Consider the following 25,560-nt stretch of genomic DNA (forward strand, 5'->3'; position numbering starts at 1 on the left):
GGCCTCTTTGATTAACTTCCTTTTATTATAAACTTATTAAAATTAATTTTTATATTTGTTTATATTCGACCTTTCCTAATAGTAGGCGGTCTTTTCTTGGAACCGAAGTTAATTAACATTGAGCCCGTCATTTCGTTTTTACCTGTTAACATATTATGCTATTTTAATGTTTTTGAAAGAATTTCTTTGATAGTCTCGTACTGTTTTCAAAGTTGAACTAACGTTTTGTTTTGTCTCTGCAGTTGTTGACGTTCAGAACGTTCAACTTGCGCTCTATCGTTACGATAGAGAGAGAATTTTCACGGTGTCACGTTGCAGTAAGAGTAAACCGATTCTAGCGTTTTGTTCATTCTTTCTTAGCTTAAATGGTTTTAATTCTAATAAAGGAACTTTTTATTTGGGAAATCTTTCAGTTTTTTTCCTTTAACAATAATATGTTTTAACGATATATATGATTGGGCTCATCTCTCAGGTTCTAAGTCATGAGAGAGAGAGAGAGAGATAGAGACGGAGGGAGAGAGAGGAGGATAAACGTTTCGTTCAAGCGAGTAACGTTGTTATCGTTTTTGCTCTTCTCCCTAGTCTCTTTAGGGGAAGAAGGTAAACGTTTCTAGAGTTTTATTCTTGTTCTCAAGCTTTATGCGGTGAGAGATTTTAAACGTAGTTTATTTGATCTAGTGTTTAGTCTCTTTCCAGCCACTGAATTATTTATCTTTCATTATATTTTTCTGTTACATTGTAATTCTGTTTTCGCAATTACTAACTTTTAAGGAAGGATAGAATTGCGTGTTTCAGGTACGAACCACTTAAAGTTTCGAGTTCAGTGAAATAAGTGCAAACAGAAAATCAAAAGTGATAAAGTGATAAACGCAAAGTGTTACAGTGTTGCGTTCGAGGGTTCGTCTGTTCTTGCCAGTTGTTCGCCTAGTCTGGGACCTCTTACAAGCTCCCAAGCCCAGGGGAGAAGTAATGTCGAAGGACTTATGGGTTCAGCAGGCCTTGATCGACGAACGGACGTTTCCCTCCGTGGTTTCGGGTGTATCTACACACGTTGCCGACGTGATCACTCCACCCACACAAAGACGAGAGAGCCCTTTTATTCCTCGTCTGCGGAAGAGGTTTCTCGCAGAAACCATGGACCAAATCTTGCAGCTTTTAAGTGCAAGTCGGTCCCTTCCGCGCAAGTCCAACTCCTAGGTGTAGCCATTAGCACTGGGTCAGTTCGGACTTGCTGCAGTACGACAACTGCACACCTCCCAGAGAGGCAAGGTGGTATCGCAACAGGCAGTAGCTCCGTCTGTTGCCGCACCAGCTGTTTTAGACCCTCAGTCTCAACGGTCAGTAGCTCCGTTTGTTGTTGTCTTTCTTAAACTCTAGTGGTCTATGCTGCAGACAATGCAGTCTCAGCTTGCGGTGTTGATGCAGGAGTTTCAGGCAGAGAAGGTTAACACACCTCCTCCTGCGAGCGCTCCTCCACCTCTACGCAGTCCAGCCTGCCAGACGTATGATGTGGAGGTTCCTCAAGCTACCTCCATGCGTGAGCTGCCGCATTGGGAGTTGCCAGATACCAGCTCTGTGCAGCAACCTCCACTTTCCTTGAGGCAGGAGCCTCTTGCCACGCGGCAACCTCCTCAACACTTGAGGCAGGAGCCTTATGCTTTGCAGCAACCTCCTCTACCCTTGAGGTAGGAGCCTCATGCGTTGCGACTACCTCCTCCATCCTCGAGGCAACAACCTCTTGCGGTGGACAACCTCCACCATCCTCGAGGCAGCAACCTCAACTCCACCTCTGCGCAGTCCACCCTGCCAGACGTATGATGTTGAGGTTCCTCAACCTACCTCCACGCGTGAGCTGCCGCATTGGGAGTTGCCAGATACCAACGCTATGCAGCAACCTCTTGCGTTGCGGCAACCTCCACCATCCTTGAGGCAGCAACCTCAACTCTTGTGGCAGCCACCTCAACTCTTGAGGCAAGAACCTCTACTCTTGAGGCAAGAGCCTCAACTCTTGAGGAACCTCATGCTATAAGGCAGCCGCCTCAACGCATGCAGCAACCGCATTCTTCACAGCATGAGCCTCTCTCTGCGCAGCTACCTCCTCAACCCTTGAGGCAGACGCAACTCTTGAGGCAGGAACCTCACAGGAGCCTCATGCTATGCGGCATCCTCCTCAAACCATGAGGCAGGAGCCTCATGCTATGCGGCATCCTCCTCAACCCATGAGGCAGGAGCCTCATGCTATGCGACATCCTCCTCTACCCATGAGGCAGCCTCATGCTATGCGGCATCCTCCTCAACCCATGAGGCAGGAGCCTCATGCTATGCGGCATCCTCCTCAACCCATGAGGCAGGAGTCTCATGCTATGAGGAGCCTCATGCTATGCGGCATCCTCCTCAAACCATGAGGCAGGAGCCTCATGCTATGCGGCAACCGCCTCAACCCATGAGGCAGGAGACTCATACTATGCGACATCCTCCTCAACGCATGCGGCATAGCCTCTTCCCTTGCAGCTTGAGCCTCTTCCCATGCAGCATGAGCCTCATACCATGCAGCATGAGCCTCATCCCATGCAGCATGAGCCTCATCCCATGCAGCATAAGCCGCACGCCATGCAACATGCTCTGCTTACCTTACAGCATGCTCTACATACAGCATGCTCTGCATACCTTACCGCATGCTTCTCAGTCACACATCTTTGGTTGTTGCCAACTCACTAGACTGTCAAGCAGTTTCATAACGTTGCCTTCTAGTCTGCTGCTTTTGCACCAGTGAAACCCTCACTGAGAGAACTTAGCTTTTCTCGGATATGGTTCCTGTAGATGAGAAAGTGCTATTCTCCCTCCTTCTGATATTCCCTTGAGGACTCTGTCATTTGGAGAGGAGCCTTTAGCTGCGTAGCCTCCTATGGACTTTTATTTAAGCTTAACATGCTTCCAGGGAAGGTAATGGTTCCACTTCAGTCGCTAACCCCGTCTGTTACCACACCTGCTCCCATAGACCTTGAGCTGTGTTGCAAGACATACAGTCCAAGCTTAGTCCTTGTTAGAGGATTTTTTGTTTACGGAGTCAGTGTGTCACTGGGAAGACGTTCAACAACCAGCAGAAGTGACTTGTTGTGACGCAGTGCGGCAACCTCAGCAACCCGATAAGGAGTTGTCTGTACGACCCAGACAGTCTAGACAGCTTCGGGTTGTCACTGTACTTCCTCGCTTCCCCAGGGTTGACAGTTCACAGACTGTGCAGCAGTACCATGATCTTGTGTCCGGCTCCGTCTGACGACTGGCTTTTAAGAGCTCCCACAAGTCGTCGCTGTCTGGAGATTCTCAGATGGACTATGGATCTGACCAAGGAACTGGGCCTCCTGGTCAATTTTGAGGAGTCCCAGCTCGTCCCATCCCAGACCATTGTCTACCTGGGTATGGATCTTCAGAGTCGAGCTTTTCGGGCTTTTCCGTCGGCCCCAAGGATCTACCAAGCCCTAGTATGCATCCAGAGCATGCTGAGAAGGAACCGATGCTCAGTCAGGTAGTGGATGAGTCTAACAGGGACACTTTCATCACTGGCCCTGTTCATCGTGTTAGGGAGACTCCACCTCCGCCCCCTTCAGTATCATCTAGCTGCTCACTGGATAAAGGACATGACGCTAGAGACGGTCTCAGTTCCTGTTTCCGAAGAGAGGAGGTCTACTCTCGCGTGGTGAAAGAACAGCTTTCTTCTCAAGGAAGTCTACCTTTGGCTGTTCAGAAACCCGACCGCCGTCTCTTCTCGGACGCATCAGACACGGGCTGGGGTGCGACTTTGGACGGACAGGAATGCTCGGGAACATGGAATCAGGAGCAAAGGACACTTCACATCAATTGCAAGGAGTTGTTGGCGGTTCATCTGGCCTTGATAAACTTCAAGTCCCTCCAGCTTAACAAGGTGGTGGAGGTGGACTCTGACAACACCACAGCCTTGGCTTACATCTCCAAGCAGGGAGGGACTCATTCGTGGAAGTTGTTCTAGATCGCAAGGGACCTCCTCATCTGGTCAAAAGATCGAAAGCTCACGCTGGTAACGAGGTTCATTCAGGGCGATATGAATGTCATGGCAGATCGCCTCAGCCGGAAGGGTCAGGTCATCCCCACAGAGTGGACCCTTCACAAGAATGTTTGCAGCAGACTTTGGGCCCTGTGGGGTCAGCCAACCATAGATCTGTTCGCTACCTCGATAACCTAGAGGCTCCCGTTGTATTGTTCTCCAATTCCAGACCCAGCAGCAGTTCACGTGGATGCTTTTCTGCTGGATTGGTCCCATCTCGACCTGTATGCATTCCCGCCGTTCAAGATTGTCAACAGGGTACTTCAGAAGTTCGCCTCTCGCAAAGGGACACGGCTGACGTTGGTTGGCTCCGCTCTGGCCCGCGAGAGAATGGTTCATAGAGGTACTGCAATGGCTGGTCGACATTCCCAGGACTCTTCCTCTTGGAGTGGACCTTCTACGTCAACCTCACGTAAAGAAGGTACACCCAAACCTCCACGCTCTTCGTCTGACTGCCTTCAGACTTTCGAAAGACTCTCAAGAGCTAGGGGCTTTTCGAAGGAGGCAGCCAGAGCGATTGCCAGAGCAAGGAGAACATCCACTCTCAGAGTCTGTCAGTCTAAAGGGGAAGTCTTCCGAAGCTGGTACAAGGCCAATGCAGTTTCCTCAACCAGTACCACTGTAACCCAGATTGCTGACTTCCTGTTACATCTAAGGAACGTAAGATCCCTTTCAGCTCCTACGATCAAGGGTTACAGAAGTATGTTGGCAGCGGTTTTCCGCCACAGAGGCTTGGATCTTTCCACCAACAAAGATCTACAGGACCTCCTTAGGTCTTTTGAGACCTCAAAGGAACGTCGGTTGTCCACTCCAGGCTGGAATCTAGACGTGGTCCTAAGGTTCCTTATGTCATCAAGATTTGAACCTCTCCAATCAGCCTCTTTCTGGGCTCGAACCTGTGCCGCCCAGTGAATAAGCTCCATTTAAGCACTTATTCTTAGGTAATTTACTGCTAAATATACCAGAGAAAAAATGTAAAGGAGTGCTAGGTTAACTAGCTCGCTCACCTATTGGTGTCGGTATAAAATTGGGCGTATAATCCAGAGGTCCCGCACTATTTAGATTAATCCACGACAGAGAACCCCAATAGAGGAGAGCCGTTCAACCTCACTCGGTACTACTACAATGCATCCGCTCAGAACCCAACTCCGTTTAGCACGACTTGTGCAGTAACCCGCATTTTTCTAGTGCTCTCAATTTTTGGATATTTTCTAGTGAATTATGGCTTCTTCGTCGGTTTCCCAGGAGACACCGTCCAAGTTAAGTACCAAGCTGGGTTTTACTGTGTTTTGAGCAACCTAGATCGTTTAATATTTATATTATAGGAGTTTATTCTCTTCGTTCATACCGATCTTGCTTGATTTCACTACAGTTGGTACTCCTGTTTTTGAGAGCTTTTAATTTTCACTTGCGGTGTTACTATGTGTATTATTTTTATTATCAAATATTATTTGTTATTGTGAATATTCATTATTTAGCGTTTAGAATCCTCGTGGTTCAATTTTTGGGCCGATATCATTTACGTATCGCTATGGCTGCCGACCGTGCTAAGGCGGCAATGTTATTTTAGCCATCAGGTGTGTCTTTTGCGATTTAATTATTTATGTTGCATGCCTTGCCCAAAAATTTTCTATGTGTTTATTCATATATTTAACGCTATTATTATTATTATAATGAATATTTGTGCCATTACTCCGTTTGATCTGTCTGGTTGGGGATCGTCAGTTGGTAGCCCTGCTGCCTCGTATCACGTGATCCTCCCCCACGCTCCCCCTCTAGCTAGGTGGGAGGCTAGGCTTCTCCCCCCTCCACTAAGGGACCGTTGCCTTCCCTCCTTTTAGAGGGGGTAGTTAAGTGTTTATGGACTTTGTCCTCCGGGTGGCCCGGCGGTTTAGTCTCTGTCTAGTCTGGTTGGCCACCGGTCTACAGAGTTGGATCCCGGTGTACCCTATTTTATATTCACTTTTCATTCTGGCTTATGTTATACGAAACCCTCCGGGTTCGATTGGCAGTTCTTAGTTACAGTTCCGCCCCCCTATTATTTTATAACATTTCCTATGATAATTATATATGACAGATCACTACCCCGGAGTCCCTAAAGGAATTGGTATTGAATATACCTTTATTTCCCGGCCCGGGGTCTACCCCACCCCGGGAAATCAGACACTATGTGTCTTAATTCCTTGTTTTTGCATCCTTTTTTATGCTCCCGGCTTGACCGGAATGGATGGCTATACTTTAGTTTCAAGTTAGACTTATGTTTAGGCCCGGGACCCCCGGTCCCGCCCCTATGTAAGAATATTATAGTTAAGCTCTAACCTTGCGTTAGACCTATGTTAGGCCCGGGTCCTCCGGACCCGCCCCTAAAAAAAAAAAAAAAAAAAAAAAAAAAAAAAAAAAAAAAAAAAAAAAAAAAAAAAAAAAAAAATTATTTTATTTTTTACAGTCTAATCTTGTGTTAGACCTATGTTAGGCCCTACTTAAAAGAATAGTACAGTTAAGCTCTATTCTTGTGTTAGACCTATGTTAGGCCACTTATAGAATAGTACAGTTAAGCTCTAATCTTGTGTTAGACCTATGTTAGGCCCGGGTCCTCCAGACCCGCCCCTAATTAAGAGAATTACAGTTTCTCATATACTATTCTTTTTACAGATGGTGCATTGTCTGACGCCGGCCTGTGCAGCTGTTCTGCACCAGCCTTGTGGCCACTCCGTCTGCCGATCTCACGCCCCTTGTGGGGTTCAACTGGAAGACGTTGTGGTATGGCACCCGGATAACTGTGTGATTTGCTTCGACCTCATCACTACCCTTGGATCTGACTCGGTGAGTCCCGTTGGCTATATTGCCTTCTTATTTTATTTACTATTAGTAAGATATCTATGGTCTTGAAGGACCATTGGGAGTTTCCCTTTTATAATTCCCACTATTATTTCAGGCATCCCCGGAGCAAAAGTCTGCGGCTCGGGCCACACTGAAGGTGTGGGTTGGTGGTTTTGCCCGGAATGTAAAGTCTAAGCGGCCGTACGTCCTATCTGAGGACTACTGCACCATGGTTTACCCCAACGCCAAGTCTTCAGCTGCTGTGGCTAGGCATGTGGCAGCTCCCATCATTGCCCACATTGATGCCACTATAACGGGTCTCATCGACCCAGAGCAAGATCCATCGGACGCCCCCGGAGGTCTGGAGGACAATGTTGCCTCCATGAACCTGGACGTCGAACCAATGTTGCTAGACGAGCCGGATACAGGTAGGGTGGTAAGTGAGGCAGGTGTGTCCGGCGCTGAGATTCCTATCCTCAGCCCCGCTCTTTCTTCTTCTTCTGATCGCTCTTCCTTTCTTGGATTTTCTGGGGACCGTGATTCGTCTCAACGTTCATACCCGGTTCCCCCTAAGGATAAGTCTACTTCAAGGACCTTACCCAAAGCTCGCAAGCCTCACAAGACTTCTCATGGCTCTAAACATGGTACGAACCCGTCTTCAAAGACCTCTGGTTCCTCCTCTAAGTCTCACGACCCGGGAGTTCCTTCCGCCCCTCCTGCTGCTAGCCCGGGCCTTTCCGAATCAGCTATGCTTCGCATCGTGTCGGAGATGCAGGAAAAGTTGGTTTCGGAGATGCAGTCGAGGATGGACACGATGTTCTCTAACTTCGGTCAGAGAATTGGGGCTTTAGAGCAAGGAGCTCCGGAGAGAGTCCAAAGCTCTCTCATACCGGATGCCTCTAAGCTCCCGCCGTTTGCCAAGAACAACCCCTGGCGGATGGCTCTTCATTCCCCGTTCTCAGACGGAATGTTGACTCTGGAGGGCCTTGGCACTCGCCCTCTAGAGGACTTTGAATTCTTTCCTCCGGGTCTGGCATTTCCATTTCATGGTTATGCCAGACTTACCGAGGAAGCTTTAGTCCGATTAGACAAGGTCCCCAAAGAGACGGTCATCTTCCCGAAGGAGCAAGCCCAATCTGTTTGGGCCAGATTTTTGAATGACATCGGCTGCACTAACACCATGCTGACGCCTCATAAAAGCTCCTTTACGATGTTCTTAATGGACAAGACCACCTTGACTCCATGCGTCAATAAGGTGGCAGAGCTTGCCTTTCAATATGCTCTGGAGGAGAAGCCCTTGCCTCCCATCCGAGAGGTGGATCCAATCTCCCTCCTTCTTCCCTCAGGTATTGAGTGTTGGGACAATGTCCATACCACCTTTACCTCCGGCAAGCTTGCAGCAGACTGTGCCTCAGTCTTGTTTAGTGAGAAGCTTCCCCGTCTCCCGGAATCTCTCATTAAACAGGAATATGATTCCCGCCTACGTGTGGGCCGTACTCTAAACTTGGCCACATCCACGGAGTCGATAGCCTTGACTTACGATACGGAGAGTATTTTTAAGTCTCTCAACAAGGCTACGCTACAGTCGTTATATTATGACTTATATGACTTTGCTACTGCTAAACGCAGATGTCGCAAGCATGTTCTAGCTGAGGCGACGATTAGGCATGAACCTAATAAACTCATCCGGTCCTCCTGTTGGGGTTCAAATCTCTTCCCCGAGGATCTCGTAGAGGAAGTCTTGGCGGAGGCCACTAGGGTTAATCAGAGCCTTAAAGCCCGTTGGGGTTTGACCCCTAAACGCAAGTATGACCCCGCAAATTATCAAGCCCGGGGTAGGAAGAAGCTTAGACCATATACCTCCACCCAGTTCAGGCAACAACAGAGTGCTTCATCCAACTTCCGGCTGCCTCTTCCTCCATCTTCTGTTGCCCCTGCACAGCCTTCCACCTCTCGGGCTCCTTCGGATGACTATGTCACCGTTCTGCTACCTAAGAGCCAGCTTTCTGGTGCCTCCGCCACTTCCCCTGCCTTTAACCAGTCCTACGAGGCTCATAGCTCTTCCCAGAGTTATGGTAGAGGTAGAGGCTACCACCGTGGCTCTAACCAGAACAAAGGCAGGGGAAGAGCCTTTCGCAGAGGAAAGAACTTCCGAGGCGGACGTGGAGGCAACTCCTCAAACCAATACTGAGGTGCAGCAGGTAGGGGGGAGGCTCTATGCCTTCCGCAACAAATGGAGGTTCAGTCCCTGGGCGTTCAGTATCATCTCCAAGGGACTAGGGTGGAGTTGGATTCAAGGACCTCCTCCTCCGAACAAATTTCGTCAACATTCCACTCCGGACCTGGTCGATTTTGTCCAGGATCTTTTACAAAAGAATGCCATACAAGAAACGAAACATCTGAAGTTTCAAGGTCGGCTGTTCAGTGTCCCGAAGAAGGATTCAGACAAGAGAAGAGTGATTCTAGATCTATCCCTTCTCAACTTGTCCATTCAATGCGACAAGTTTCGAATGCTTACCGTCTCGCAGGTGCGGACCTTACTTCCCCGTGGGGCCGTCACCACCTCTATCGATCTTACAGACGCCTACTATCACGTCCCGATAGCGAGACACTTCCGTCCGTACCTAGGCTTTCGCTTAGGGGACAAAAGTTACTCCTTCAAGGTGATGCCTTTCGGGCTCAACATTGCCCCAAGGATCTTCACAAAGCTAGCAGAAGTCGCTGTTCAGGAACTCAGGAATCAAGGGATTCAAGTAGTAGCCTATCTGGACGACTGGCTCATTTGGTCAGACACCTCCCAAAATTGCCTAAAAGCCACTCACAAAGTCATCCATTATCTTCAATCTCTAGGCTTCCAGATCAACTTCAAGAAGTCCCGTCTTCTTCCAAAATCGAAGTTCCAATGGCTCGGCCTGCAATGGGATCTTATATCTCATACTCTGTGTCTTCCCAGACCCAAGAGGTTAGAGATTGCAAGAAACACCAAACGCTTTCTCAAAGACAAAGTAAGTTCCAGACGGCTTCAAGAGAAGATTCTGGGGTCCCTTCAGTTTGCCTCAGTGACGGATCTTCTTCTGAAGGCAAAATTGAAAGATATCAATCGTGTCTGGCGTTCGAGGGCGAACCGGAAGCTCCGGGACAGGAAAGTCCGCCTTCCTCCCATTCTACGGGAAAGACTTCTTCCTTGGACAAGAGCAAACAGTCTGTCAAAGTCAGTTCCCCTTCGATTTCCGCCCCCGGAATTAATCATTCACACAGACGCATCCCTATCAGGTTGGGGCGGCTATTCTCAGCTCAAGAAAGTTCAAGGTCTTTGGACTCCCTTGTTCCGCCATTTTCACATCAATGTGCTAGAGGCCATGGCAGTTCTTCTAACCCTGAAACGTCTCGCTCTTCCCAAGAAACAACACCTTCGTCTGGTCCTCGACAGCGAAGTGGTGGTCCGCTGCCTCAACAGAGGCGGGTCAAAGTCAGGGCCTCTGAACCATGTTCTAGTAGCCATATTCTCCCTAGCAGCCTCGAACCGTTGGCATCTTTCAGCTGTCCACCTGGCGGGAGTCCGGAATGTAGTGGCAGACGCCCTGTCCCGGACCTCCCCTCTAGAATCGGAATGGTCACTCGATCTAAAGTCATTTCGGTGGATTCTCTCTCAGGTTCCCGGTCTCCAAGTGGACCTCTTCGCCACGGAATCCAACCACAAATTGAGAGTATATGTGGCTCCCAATCTAGACCCTCAGGCTTACGCCACAGACGCCATGTCACAGAATTGGGACAACTGGGAAAAGATTTATCTCTTTCCCCCGGTGAATCTTTTGCTGAAAGTTCTAGACAAACTGAGATCCTTCAAGGGACAAGTAGCCTTGGTCGCACCCAACTGGCCCAAGAGCAACTGGTATCCTCTCCTGCGGGAGTTGAGACTATACCCTCACCCGATACCCAATCCGGTTCTGTCTCAGATAGTACAAACACGCGTTGTGTACGCTTTCTCAAACATTCAGAGCGCCCTAACTTTATGGACTTTATGAAGTTTGCGGCTATGCATGGTGCCAATATTGATCCTCAAAACACCTTGTTCCTAGAATCAGATAAACGGGATTCCACCATCCGTCAGTATGACTCTGCAGTTAAAAAGTTGGCAAAATTTTTAATAGACTCAAACGTGAACTATATGAACTTGAACCTTACAGTCACTTTCTTTAGATCTTTATTAGAATCAGGTCTGGCAGCCAATACTATTACCACTATTAAATCGGCTCTGAAAAAGATCTTCCTAGTGGGTTTTAACATAGACTTAACCGACTCTTTGTTAGCTTCAATTCCGAAAGCTTGTGCCAGACTGAAACCGGTTACTCGTCCTACCCCGGTGACCTGGTTCCTTAATGACGTACTCAAATTGGCTTCTGATACCATTAACAGTTCTTGTGATTACATGCCCCTTCTCAGGAAAACACTTTTCCTAGTGAGCTTGGCTTCCGGGGCAAGAATTTCTGAATTGGCAGCCTTGTCGAGAGACCCGGGTCATATTGACTTTCTGCCTTCAGGGGAGGTCCTTCTTTCTCCTAACAAATTCTTTTTGGCTAAGAATGAAGACCCTCAAAACAGATGGACCTCCTGGAAAATTGTTCCCCTCACGCAAGATCCGTCGCTGTGCCCTGTCACTACTCTTAGGTCTTATCTATCCCGGACCTCCTCCAACTCCTCGGGGCCTCTATTCGTTAGAGAACAAGGCGGTACCATTACTATTAAAGGGATCAGGCAACAAATTTTGTATTTTATTAAACAAGCTAACCCTGACTCTTTTCCTCTTGCACATGATATCAGGGCGGTTGCCACCTCGGTGAACTTCTTTCACCACATGAATTTTACAGACCTTTCCAGGTATACAGGGTGGAAATCACCGTCAGTGTTCAAGAAACACTACCTTAAACATTTGGAAGCCCTAAAATTTTCTACAGTAGCCGCAGGGAGCGTAGTTACTCCCGAGTAACTCACAGGTTAATGCCTTGACTCTTTATCTCTCCCTCTTACCTGCCTCATTTATACCCTATTGTATTCGTTGGTCTCGCACCTGAATACTGTTATTATATTTGTAAAATTTATGCTCCTGAGTATCTGTATATATTATCACTCACGGCATTATTATACCTACCTTATTGGATTTATGTTCATATTTAAGATACCCTTATAATTGTTTTTTGGTACTCATCTCTGATTAAAGCATCCTGTATTTCTCTTACGCTTATGTTTTTTCCTTTATTTTGCAAGTTTGGTGACATTTTTCTCTTGTATAGATTCACTGGGCGGCACAGGTTCGAGCCCAGAAAAGGGATTTTGACGTAGGAAAAATCTATTTCTGGGCGAAGGACCTGTGCCGCCCAGTGAACCCTCCCAGCTCCTCTCCCTTGGAGTCCCCAAACTTTGGGTGCTAAGGAGTTGGGTTCTGAGCGGATGCATTGTAGTAGTACCGAGTGAGGTTGAACGGCTCTCCTCTATTGGGGTTCTCTGTCGTGGATTAATCTAAATAGTGCGGGACCTCTGGATTATACGCCCAATTTTATACCGACACCAATAGGTGAGCGAGCTAGTTAACCTAGCACTCCTTTACATTTTTTCTCTGGTATATTTAGCAGTAAATTACCTAAGAATAAGTGCTTAAATGGAGCTTATTCACTGGGCGGCACAGGTCCTTCGCCCAGAAATAGATTTTTCCTACGTCAAAATCCCTTTTTTAGGACCTCACATTAAAAACTCTTTTCCTCGTGTGCTTGACAACAGCTAAAAGAGTAAGTGAGATCCACGCCTTCAGCAGGAACATAGTTTTCACATCTGAAACGGCTACATGTTCCTTGCAGCTCGGTTTTTTGCTAAAACGAGCTTCCTTCACGTCCTTGGCCTAAGTCGTTCGAGATCCCAAGCCTGTCCAACTTGGTGGGGAACGAACTGGAGAGAGTACTTTGCCCAGTTAGAGCTCTTAGGTACTATCTAAAAAGGTCATAACCTTTACGAGGACAATCAGAAGCCTTATGGTGTGCTATCAAGAAGCCTTCTTTTCCAAGGTCTAAGAACTCAGTTTCTTACTAATTCAGGCTTCTGATTAGGGAAGCACATTCTCATCTGAAGGAAGAAGACCTTGCTTTGCTGAAGGTAAGGACACATGAAGTGAGAGCTGTGGCTACTTCAGTGGCCTTCAAACAGAACCGTTCTCTGCAGAGTGTTATGGATGCAACCTATTGGAGAAGCAAGTCAGTGTTCGCATCATTCTATCTCAAAGATGTCCAGTCTCTTTACGAGTACTGCTACACCCTGGGACCATTCGTAGCAACGAATGCAGTAGTAGGCGGGGGCTCAGCCACTACATTCCCATAATCCCATAACCTTTTAACCTTTCTCTTGAATACTTTTTATGGGTTGTACGGTCGGCTAAGAAGCCTTCCACATCCTTGTTGATTTGGCGGGTGGTCAATTCTTTCTTGAGAAGCGCCGAGGTTAAAGGTTGTGATGAGGTCCTTTAGTATGGGTTGCAGCCCTTTATACTTCAGCACCTAAGAGTCGTTTAGCATCCTAAGAGGACCGCTACGCTCAGTAAGGAAGACGTACTTAATAAAGGCAGAGTAATGGTTCAAGTCGTCTTCCTTACCAGGTACTTATTTATTTTATGTTATTTTTGAATAACTAATAAAATAAAATACGGGATACTTAGCTTCTTGATTAACATGTACACTGGTTTTCACCCACCTCCCTGGGTGTGAATCAGCTACATGATTATCGGGTAAGATTAATATTGAAAAATGTTATTTTCATTAGTAAAATAAATTTTTGAATATACTTACCCGATAATCATGATTTAATTGACCCACCCTTCCTCCCCATAGAGAACCAGTGGACCGAGGAAAAAATTGAGGTGGTGTTGACAAGAAGTACTAGAGTACCTGACCACAGATGGCGCTGTTGTGTACACCCCCACCTGAATAGCGATCGCTGGCGTATCCCGACCGTAGATTTCTGTCGGGCAACAGAGTTGACAGCTACATGATTATCGGGTAAGTATATTCAAAAATTTATTTTACTAATGAAAATAACATATTTGATCTTGTATAGTTGTGTTTTTATGTCTTTTTGTTTGATGTGCATTCACTCTCATATATATAATTTTTTATGCACTTTAACTAAAATTACAAAAATATTTGAGTTCTACAAGACCAGATAGGACACAGAATACTCAGTTATAAAACAAGGGTGAGTAAATTGAGACTGATACAGTACTGTTATATAAATGAATTTTCAAGACATTTTGTAGTATAGTATTTTTTTCTTTTCTAATTTGGTGTTGTATATTTGCTTTGAATGCTTTTCTGTAGTTGGTGCTGTATAACTATGGATACTATTACTTATGATTTTTATCTTAAGGCTAATGCACAAAGTTTTTCTAGTTTTATAAATAAATATGGGTCCTGTGATTTTTCATACTTTGATGATATCTCCATTACCTTGACCCCAGGTATGCTAAGGTTCAACTGTACTTTCATAATTTGATGTTTTTCTCTGAAAATTTCAAGTATTTTAGCAATGCCATTTCTTTTCCAGACTGAAAGATCCTTGAGAGAATTCATTCAGTTCTTGAGTGTTACCGAACTTCAACATGTTGACTTAGGAAGCTGTCGTGTACTTGTAACAGTCCATGAAGGAGCATTAGCTAGACTGTCAAGACAGGATGACGTTATTTCGGCTTTGCAAGGAGGTGTTCCGCCACTAAACAATAATACTTTAGCATTCCTAAACTTAGATAATTTTGAGGTATGGTTCAAAATATATATGATACGTACTGAAGTGTATTATAGCATAGTTTCTTTACTTTTAATTCTATCCCAAAATATTTTCACATTAATTGAAGTTGAATGTAAAAGTTTTTGCATTGTGTATGATTAAATGAAATTTATCTGATGTAAATCACAAATCCATTGAATATCAGTGATGCAGAGTTCTTTTGATTCACTTATGTTTTTTTCATAAGAGATCTGGTTTATACAAGAAGATTCCAATATGAATGTATTTATGGAGAATAATTTAACATTTTATAAGCTTTTTCAGTATAAGCATGCATTTTATATTGGGGTTTAAAGTCATGCCAGTGTATTGTTTAAATGATCTAAAATCAAGTTATGAAACTATTTTTGTAGAAAGAAAGAGCAAGCCTTGTTATAAAAGGAAGTTTACATTTTTTATTGTACAGTGATATATTTTGTATCAGTAAAAATAGTCTGAATTTTGTGAAATCTCAGGTAGTTTATTTGAATTGTTTATGTTGTAATATTTCTATAATGGTTCTACCCTTTTGGGAAATAAAAGAGTCCAATGATGGAAAATAGTATGCAGCAACATTATTCTTTTACTTGGCACAGTACTGTACATCATTGTCTCTGCTTCTACTCTACTGTTCTTGGTTTCATGTAAAGAGCTGAAATCTTTTGATGAATTCATATAGCAAGGAAGGTTGAGTACTTGAAAAAGGCCTTCAACCCACTTCTGTTCCCAAGTCCATATTTGTCTGCATTCATAATTTTCTTAATACAGCATATCAATTTTTTGTGTCATACTCTTTTTATTCATAATGAATATAATTTTTTTTCTTTTATCTGTTTCTGCACAGAATTTTTATTTACTACCTCGTGATATATGTAAATTAATCATTCTTACTTTATTTCTTTCCAGGTTACCTTAAATAATAAAGTCGTGTTACGGGGACCACAGTTACTTTTTATGCTTAGACATTTCCCAAAACTGGTTGATGTCTCATTAACTTCAAATCTTGGTGCTGATGTCATAGATGATGCGACAACTCATAGACTTTTTGCTTTATTGCCTGGCTCATTCCCATTCCTCAGACGCTTAACCCTGGGAGGTTGGGTGTTTTCTTTAGACAACTGCGAAAAGGTATTGACATTGTATTAATTTTGATTCAATTACTAAATCTGTAAACAACACCTCTTGTCCAAAGGAAGTTATTCCCATATTCATGTTTGATGGTCTGGTGGACCAATGTGGTAGAGATTTTGTTTATATCTTATATGACTGTGACACATCAGAAACAAGCTACTGAATCTTGATTACTAACAAAACCAAGGCATAAGATATAAGGCATTGGGTTCGTCAACCATCCTGCACTCTTACAAAATGTATTGCTTGATGAATGTCGGTTAAGACTTACTGAAATAACCTAATTTTATTCTATGAAAATAGTTTTCAAAGTCTTCCACTTACTAAAAACATGTTCACTTATTTTCCAGTTAATGCGTGCTGCAGGTAAACAGTTGAAAGGTAGCCAGCTAAGAGAGGTTCTTCTGGCAGGTGTTGAAGTACGAGAATCAAGTGGCAAACCTGGAATGGAGCACACACTACTTCAAGCTCTAACTTCAAATCTCCATCACCTTTCCCTTCTTTCCCTCTCAGGTCTCAAGTTGACAGCTACTCAATCAGCTATTTTTGGCAAGGTGTGTTCTTGGAAGATTTTTCTCTTATCCTAAGTTAAAGAAATGCTTATACAGGTAGGCCATCACTATTCCAGCAACTTTGGGACCGGGAGGGTGCCGTATTATCCATATATTATCCTAGGATACATAATACCGAGTAGCTAACAAACTCTTTTTAAACTTAAAATACCCCTTAGATAAGCAAATGCTGGTTAATAAAGAAAAGACAAATATAAAATAGCGTCAAGGGAAACTTTATTGAAATAAAAGTAAAAACAAGTAAAATAAATGGTTACTTACATAGAAGATCATAAGAGTTAATGTAGACTAAAACATAGAAGATAATCACGACCACTTCCAAAGTAATTTTATTGATGTATTGAATAAATTCAAGCTTAATTGAATGAGTAAAATTAATGTTATTATATCCATGAAATATATAATAGATTAAAGTTGAATGAAAATGAATTAAAGTAAAATATCTACTTGTGTTTCACCATAAAGATCATAAATGAAATTGTAACGTGTGTTACATATGTTACTTAACCCATGACGTATGCAACACACATTAGATAATCACTTTCACACAGCTTAAACCCCTCCATCATTACTTGATCTAGTTCTGAGCTTTTACCTGGCTTCATAGATTTCCTTTTAAACATCTGTTTCTTTGACTGACTGTTAACAAAAAAGCCAAGTATCTTATCTTTCTGTTTCTTTAAATCATTAACTGTTGATGATCCAATGCCATAAAATTTAAACACGCTTTTCACAGAGACACCATTATCAAGTTTATTCAAAAGTTCAACCTTTTCTAATATGGACAATGATTTATGTTTATGCTTATCACTTCCTTTATTCTCTGGAACCATATCTGGGGATAGAATGCTCTTTTTACAAAAATGATGCTTAAAAATCACATAAGAAGAGATTGCCAATATTTACATCAACATGCTAACAGACACGCTATGATTTATTTTGGTTGGAAACAGTGCTGCTAGGCAACCAGTAGCAAAAATAGTGCCAGCTAGCTAATGTTACCGGATTACAGATGGCCAGATTAGTGATGGTCAACCTGTACAGTAGTCTTAATACTTATTTTAGAGATAAATATTTAACATTGAAACTGATATCTTAGATACCGTAGTACTTTTAGAAATTTGTTTACTTTTTACTGAAGCACAGGGCTGTTTTTACTATCATTCATACTTCATCAACATATAACATTGTCACAGCCATTATCACTAACTCATAAATAAGTCAGAACAATCCTTACAGATTAAATAGCTATTGGATTTGTAAAACAATGGTATTTAACTCTAAATGATTCAGATTTCAAGTTAAACTTGTGCAGGAGGAAGGGGATATGATATACTGTACATGATCTTTGTTTGAGAAATTTTAGACTTATTGAAATGCTTTCACACCATTAGAGGATTAGTTTGTGATGAGCTTCAGTAATAAATGCTTTTATACAATTATAGAAAGAGTGAAAATACTCTTCTGATTAGTTTGTGATTGTAAGACTGGCGTTCGAATCCTGCTCAAACTCGTTAGTTTCTTTGGTCGCTGCAACTTCACCATCTGTGTGAGCTAGGGATGGGGGTTTTGGGGGTAGCCTATTGGTCTATGCTGAGTAGCCATTGCCTGGCCCTTCTTGGTCATAACTTGGATGGAGAGGGGGCTTGGGAGCTGATCATATGTAATATGGTCAGTCTCGAAGACATTGTCCTGCTTGATAGGGCAATGCCACTTTCCCTTGCCTCTGCCATTCATGAGGGCCTTTAAATGGAGATTGTTTTATCACAATACCATCAATCATACCATCCCTATACTTGCAGACTTGAAAGTTCCCAGATACACAGCTATTTTTCTTCTTCATGAAAAACAAAATAAAAACAATTATTTTTGTTTACCTCATCTGGACAATCAGTAGTAACCAACTGTTGTACCATTTTCACTGTTAATGTGTTGTTCTCCTGTAAACTGTTCCCCTCAGATATTATCTCCCCAACTTTTTCTAGCCAATCTCACAGTTTTAAATCATAAACTTCGTTATATACATACAGTATTTATTTTTTTGGCTACATAGTTTTAGTCATATTTTTTCAGTAATTGTTCACTTTTTTAAGTGATCTAATTTAAATCTAGCTATTTGCTCCTATGTTTTTTCATCACCAGTTTTACATGTAGAACTTGCTAAACTTCTTTAATTTTCATGTATGAAATTTGCCTTTGTCTGTGGTACATGTATACAGAAAGTCTTTGGGGTACAACAGATTCAGTGTTTTGTGGATACAATCAAGACTTTCACTTAATGGCCCTTCTGAGCATTGTTTAAATGCATATGCTTTATCCAGCTGGCATTATGCTGCAGATAGATCAAGTGATCTTACTTGGAGCTGTATTTTTAGAATTTAGACTGAGGTGACAAAGTTATACTTCCAAGAACTCTAATTTTAGTTTCTAGTAAGTAGTCTGTAGGATGGAGCATGTGATTTAGTAAAATCACTATGTGCTACTTTTTCCATGTTAGGTTAGGATGCCAGAAGCTCACAGGACTTTTCTGTTATGCCTTACTTGCTACTGCTCCTAAGAGGACCTTGTTTGATCCTTCTCATATCAATGTATTGCTTCTTTTTGAGCTCCAGAAGGAAGAGGATGTGGATTTGGCCTATTTTTTACTAAAGAAGTCCTGCAAAATGCTGCTCTAGAAGTAATAGGATGTGGATTTATCCTGTTTTTTGTTAAAGGATTCTTGCAAAATGTTGCATTTGCTTTACCTGTTACAAACTAAATGGGAGGCATCTGCTACTGAGGCAAGAACAAGTGTCCAAAGAAACAACGATCCTGCAAATTGCCTGTTTAACCTGCATGTAGTCACTACCATCGAAGATACCTAACCTGACACCGGGTGATGGTAAAGGACTGAGGATTGGGATCAGCTGATGGGGTTACAGAAATTTTATGGGATTCAGTGCTGTTCTTTGAAAGCACGTCATCCTTCTTTGTCAGTGAAAGCAATTGCCATACAGGCTACTGAAACTGCAAGATAATGCTTTTACAGTGCTTATGGTAACCAAATAGGAAGGCATATGCTGCTGAGACTGGACCAAATGTTGCAAGGAATAACAATCCAGCAAACTGCTTGTTTGACTTGCCTGTAACCATTGCCACTGAAAATATCTCAACTGAAATCAAGCTAATGATAGAAGACCAAGAAATTACCAAGAACTACTCTGTATAACCAACCGATAGGTAGCTGCAGATATATTTTAGGATTCAGTGCTGTTCTTTGAAAGCTTGTCATCCTTCTTCATTAAGACTTCAACACTTTTACCTCATCTCTGGTCTCTTTCTCACATCCAAAAATAGACACCATCAAATGCGTTCTGTGGAGACTCTTAGCTATTACCAAGTGTCAAATATAAAATGGAGGTTGCAGCAGTTTTAGATTTTAAAAGATACCGGTAATCAACAATTGAAAATATTTATTGGAGAGATATTACACTTTAATGTATGAAATTGTATTCTCTGGAGCTCTTAGCTGCTATGGCTAAGTTTTACCTATGGCAGGAGGTGCAATGGAATTTATCAGCTTCTGCCTCATCATATTTGTTCCTTCATTCCTTTGCTGTTCATTTTCAAGAGATGTAGTCTTCCATAGTTATGCACATTGATGTCTTACATGTACAGTAAGGGATAGTTGATGCCCAGTTAAAGTAACCCATTAGGTAACCAAAGCCTTGGTCTTTGACTCAAACAATTATTAAGTACTCTACGGAACACAATGGACATTTGCAACAACATGGAATAATTGATTTCTCAGTTTCCCATATAATTTTTAATTTGCGCATGATGTTGTTGATTTGTCTATGAAAAATTAATTAAGTTTTTAGAATATAAAATCAATATTTTCACAGAAACTCATCAGCCACATATGGATATTCTTCCTTCCTACTCATCATTTCTTGCTGTTTTACATTTAATTAATACAACCAGACAAGAGGGTAGGTAGTTTGTATGGTGTACTGTATACATGAACAATTTCTCTTTTTCCATCTGGAAGGCAAAAGACTGTCTAGGGACATTTAATACTGTGCTACAAATGTTTTCTATATATAGTTTATATATTTGTATTAGAAAATTGGGGTTTTTGTTAGAAAACTTAGTTTTAATGGTTTAGGTAGTTTATATATGTGCAGTTTTTAATTTTGAAGTTATATTCCATTTAACTTTGCAGACTATCCGTGATAAACTTGCAGCTAATACCTTGGAACTGGAGACTCGTGGATTAGGCTATGCTGCTATCAAATCTTTGAGACACGCTGTCTCAGATGGTGGAAGATTTGAATTTGAATTCCTGGGTGGCCCATCAGGACTGTATAAATTGAAAAAGATTGACAGAAGGGAAAAGTTAATTGGGAAATGGGCCTGTGTCTCAACACTGGATCGTCTTACTGACCTGTAGAAAGTAGATACTGTTACATAGCATTTGTATATATATTTTAGCTGAAGGGCATACATGCAGTTTCCTCTTACAAAATATTAGAGGATATTTAAATTAGCATACAAAGGGGAGGATGAAGACATAAAATAAGAATGTGTAAATATACCTAAACTGGGTGCAAATACCATTTGTATGAAGCTATTATCATAATAGCTTCTTACAAAGACTGGCTCATTTTGGCACTAAAAGTGATTGATGGGAGACCTGTTGAATTACCCTCCCACTGTGCTAGACTTTTGTTACCATGGTTAAGTGTAAATCAGTGGCTTACAGTGCTGTGAATAGGTGCCGTTTGTTGATTGTACCCATTTTGTAAAAATTGTAAATAAGTAAATATATTATAAATATACAACAATATTATAAAGAAATGTTATATGTTATTTGTTCTATATTCTTAAGTTACTGTTCAGTAAAACAAAAATTGTACAACCCTGTGATTTTCAATCTTAGATCATATGCAGAAGGTGCTTTTTATCCCCGTGCTTCCAAGTAGTATCTTCCTTAATCTATTGTTCTTTACTTATCTTAAATCTTGTGAAATTGACATTTTGAGTGAAAATTAATTTTTCATCATCTATTTATTGTTTTAATTCTAACTTCTGTTTTAACGATACTGTCCTAAAAATGTCGATGTTAAGTTTTGTTTTCAGTTATTCTATCAGATCTTGTTTTAAAAAGAATTGCTTTTACGTTACAAGTTTTAACACCTTCATACTTGATGTTCTTGTATCAAAACTTTTCTTTGAACATGTATATTTTTTTAAACCAAGTGTTTTTGTGTGGCATGCAAGAGGAAAATGTCTGTTTAATGATAACTGGATAAAAAGAGAATTGTATCATAGCTATTTAATTGTACAGTGTAAGCAATATATAGCAGTTTCCTCTCTCTGAAGATATAAGTTAAACAAGACAAGTAATGAAAAGAACCTTTCAGAACTGTATGTTTGAAATTATGATATTAAGTTATTAAAGTGGACAGTGGTATCTGGCTGTTGTGAAAGTACAAGGGATTCATTTTTTATTTAGTGGTGCCAATTAGTCTATATAAGTACAGAATATAAGGCCCCACACAGTTACTGAGTGAATAATCAGTGTGCAGCCAATATTGTGTGGATACTGATTGTATAATCCTCTCTTCATCTTCTGAGAGTAATATTTAAAGGGAATTTTTATGACAGCTGTTTAATGCAGTTCATTGTGAAAGGTAAGAATAAGGTGTTTTTTCACTTACCTCTGTCTTACCGGTAGGTATTAACAATTGATGTAGTTTTATGTCTTTTTCAACAAAACTCCATTAGGTATTTTGTTTTAAAGATAATCATTATGTTGGTGATTAAGAGACTTTTTAGCCAACTTAGATCATCACAGTCAACCTCGTTTATGTGTTGCCACATCATATATGACTAAGAGCTGAGTAAGTTTTTCAGGAGACTTAGTCGTTCAGCTATACAGTACATGTATTTAAGAGTGGTTTGTAGTAAAAAGTTATCATGAAACTACTTTGCTTTGTTGTACTTCTTTATCATGTTGATAACTTTAAAACTTTTCAATTTAAGGTTCTATGTTTTATGTATTATGCACATGTTTCTTGATGCATGTGTACTATTTATTAGAATACTGTATTACCAATATTTAACTAGTTCAGTAAATGTGCAATTTTAATCCTCTGCTACTGGAGGAGTTATGTTTGATGTCACAATTCCCTTTGATTATTAAAGTTGCATATATTGTATGGTTCCTCCATTAATGTGTACTTATTGTAGAGTTCCCTAGGTTAACAGGCATTTATATTACAGCATATAGCAGATTTAAGTGAAAAAGACATGATGGTTTATTAAATTTTGGGGATGGTGCACTGATGATTTTTCTTTATTAATGTAAAATATTTCACTAGCAGTCATCTTATTTCTTAACTGGGTGTACTAAATACAAGTAGTTTTTTGGCTTACCATAATTTCAACATTACTTTCCATTACTACATTATAGAAAAAAAAATATACAAAATTCATTGATTGCTGTGCCTTTTAACAGTAAAGATCAGGTAGTTAAATAGTAAATTATTTGTAAAATATGTATTCCAAAACTGTTGTTGTTGATGCACATTGGAGAGTTTATTGTTAGTACACTGAAGGTTAAGTAGAGTTTTATGGATGTATGTTAGCATAAAAGAATATTAGTCTTTCATGCCATTATTTAGCTATGCCAATTCTGTAACAGATGTGTCATGCATTTGTAAAAGTTTTATATATTGTATTGCATTTTTTTCTACTTTTGACATAAGATGTTTCCATTTATTGCATCTGAAAGGAGATATTTTGTTTTCAGTTTTACTTAGATTTTAATTTCTGTTGTGGTTTGAAGTCAAAATATTGCTTCAATATTTTCATAAAGCTGTCTTATAAGAGGCAATTAGGAGGGATGATACATTATTTGCATGTAACAGCATTTCAGTGAAATGTTTGGTATATGTTCTCTGTACATTCATTGTAGTTGAACAAGACTAGTAATGGTTAGATGAACACTTAATCTTTTGATATACTGTATGCGTTAAGTTAGAATATTTTTATTTTTTTATGAAAATCCAGTTCATGTTTGCCCATTTTACTTGAATTTCATTATTACAAATTTTATCTTAGTCTTGTAAATCATGTTCATGGATATTCACTAGTCATTTTGCATTTTCTTTATTTTGATAGACTTATTATCTTTAGTAAAGATTAGTTTAGGTTTTAATTTTAGTATTTACAGGAGGTTCAGGCATTTATACAGTGCACAGGGTTGTATGATAGTGTCAGGTACCCAGGGTGTAGCCAAGATTTCATGTCCCATATTGTACATATCAGTTGTAAAGCATTATTTACCCCACAGTATTTTTCTGGTTGTGCTGCGCCCCATCCCGTGATAAGAATAAATATGGATCTGAACAACTTTTTATAACCCTTAGATATTTCTCCACATTAACAATATTACATAAAGGTGCTATAAAGTTTGTGGTTTGGATGTCTTTCCTTATCATTCTTTACAGTGTATGCTACCAAGATAAGAAAAAGAAGTTAGCTTCTTTCAAATTGTTAGGAATTCAAACTTTGTGCATGAGAAAAAGAACTACAGAAGAAATAGGTTTAGTTTTTTTTTTAGTTCTCATCAATATTGATATACAGTAAAATATTACAAGTGTTAGTACAACATATCCTTGTAAATTTGTGCCTAGTTTTCTCTTCTTTTTTTTTTGAAATTGCAATGTTTAAATTAACTGATATCTTCTAAAATTAGCATTAACACAATTGTATAATACAAATTAAACAAAAAAATATGTAAGTAAAGTATCTAGAACTATACACTAAAAAATCTAGGGGTGACCCCACAGACTAGCCTCTTGGTGCAAACTAGTGGTCAACCCATTCAGTAGTTTACATACTATAAATACTGTATACTTTTGTGTAATTCAGATATATATTTTGCTTGATTTTCTCCATTTTGAAGGATATAGAACTTTTGGGGTTAAAGTGCTTTGTGGTCTCCAAGGACTATCCTTTGTAAGGCTGGAGCAGGGAATCCAATACAACATAATTATAAAGATATATTGTCTCCTACTCTGTGATCATTGTATTAACATGCAAAATACAGACTTGGTGTGTATAAGAGAAACCCACAAGTTCTGGCTCATTTGAACTTACCCCAATACCTCAGTAGCTGAATCATCGTCTGAAAGGAAAAGCACATAATTGAGTGCGTTCAGAACAACATTAAGTTAAGTACCTGAATTAAGTTTTTTCAATATTAAACTTACCCGATAATCATGTAGCTGTCAACTCTGTTGCCCGACAGAATTCTATGGAGGGATACGCCAGCTATCACAATACTAGAAGGGGGTGTTCTTACCAGCGCCACCTGTGGCCAGGTACTCAAGTACTTCTTGTTGACACCTCCTCAATTATTCCTCTGTCGTGCTTCTGACAAGACGTTCTGGGATACGCTTATGTTCTTGGAGTATTTTCACGACTTTGGTGAAGTATTTCTCTTTGATTTCGGCTGTCGCTTTACTGGAAACTTCTATTTTAGCTTAGTTAGCTTTTGGAATTAATTTGATTAATTTTGGTGACGAAGAGAGTATGAACTCTCGTTCACCTTTCAATGGCCGACCCTTCCCTTAGACGGAAGTGTTGGTGTCTAAGAGAGTATAGACTCTCTTTCTTAATTTTGCTTAACAAAAGTTATAGATTTATTTTATATCTCTCCGCCTCTTATAGGCCTCTTCGATTAACTTCCTTTTATTATAAACTTATTAAAATTAATTTTTATATTTGTTTATATTCGACCTTCCTAATAGTAGGCGGTCTTTTCTTGGTACCGAAGTTAATTATCGTGAGCCCGTCATTTCGGTTTTACCTGTTAACATATTATGCTATTTTAAGGTCTTTGAAAGAATTTCTTTGATAGTCTTGTACTTTTTCAAAGTTGAACTAACGTTTTGTTTGTCTCGGCAGTTGTTGACGTTCAGAACGTTTCAACTTGCGCTCTATCGTTACGATAGAGAAAGAATGTTCACGGTTTCACGTTGCAGTAAGAGTAACCGTGTCTAGCGTTTTGTTCATTCTTTCTTAACTTAATGGTTTTGATCCTAATAAGGAACTTTCTTTTTGGGAAATATTTCAGTTTTTTCCTTTAACAATAATATGTTT

At 40.8% G+C, this 25,560-nt stretch overlaps 1 protein-coding gene across 6 annotated transcripts in view; it reads left to right on the forward strand.

Moving 5' to 3' along the window:
- LOC137642705 (uncharacterized) overlaps positions 1-23,524 on the forward strand; it is a 359,826-nt gene extending 336,302 nt beyond the window's left edge. For all 6 annotated transcript variants that reach the window (XM_068375499.1, XM_068375504.1, XM_068375503.1 and 3 more), the window contains 4 exons: positions 14,486-14,695; positions 15,611-15,832; positions 16,186-16,389; positions 20,612-23,524. In XM_068375499.1, coding sequence (XP_068231600.1) covers positions 14,486-14,695; positions 15,611-15,832; positions 16,186-16,389; positions 20,612-20,839 — 864 coding nt within the window. In that variant the 3' untranslated portion in view covers positions 20,840-23,524. The remainder of the gene's footprint in view (positions 1-14,485; positions 14,696-15,610; positions 15,833-16,185; positions 16,390-20,611) is intronic.
- Positions 23,525-25,560: the final 2,036 nt, after the last annotated feature.

Source organism: Palaemon carinicauda, chromosome 6 (genome assembly GCF_036898095.1).
Source record: "Palaemon carinicauda isolate YSFRI2023 chromosome 6, ASM3689809v2, whole genome shotgun sequence".
Classification (NCBI taxonomy): Eukaryota; Metazoa; Arthropoda; class Malacostraca; order Decapoda; family Palaemonidae; genus Palaemon; species Palaemon carinicauda.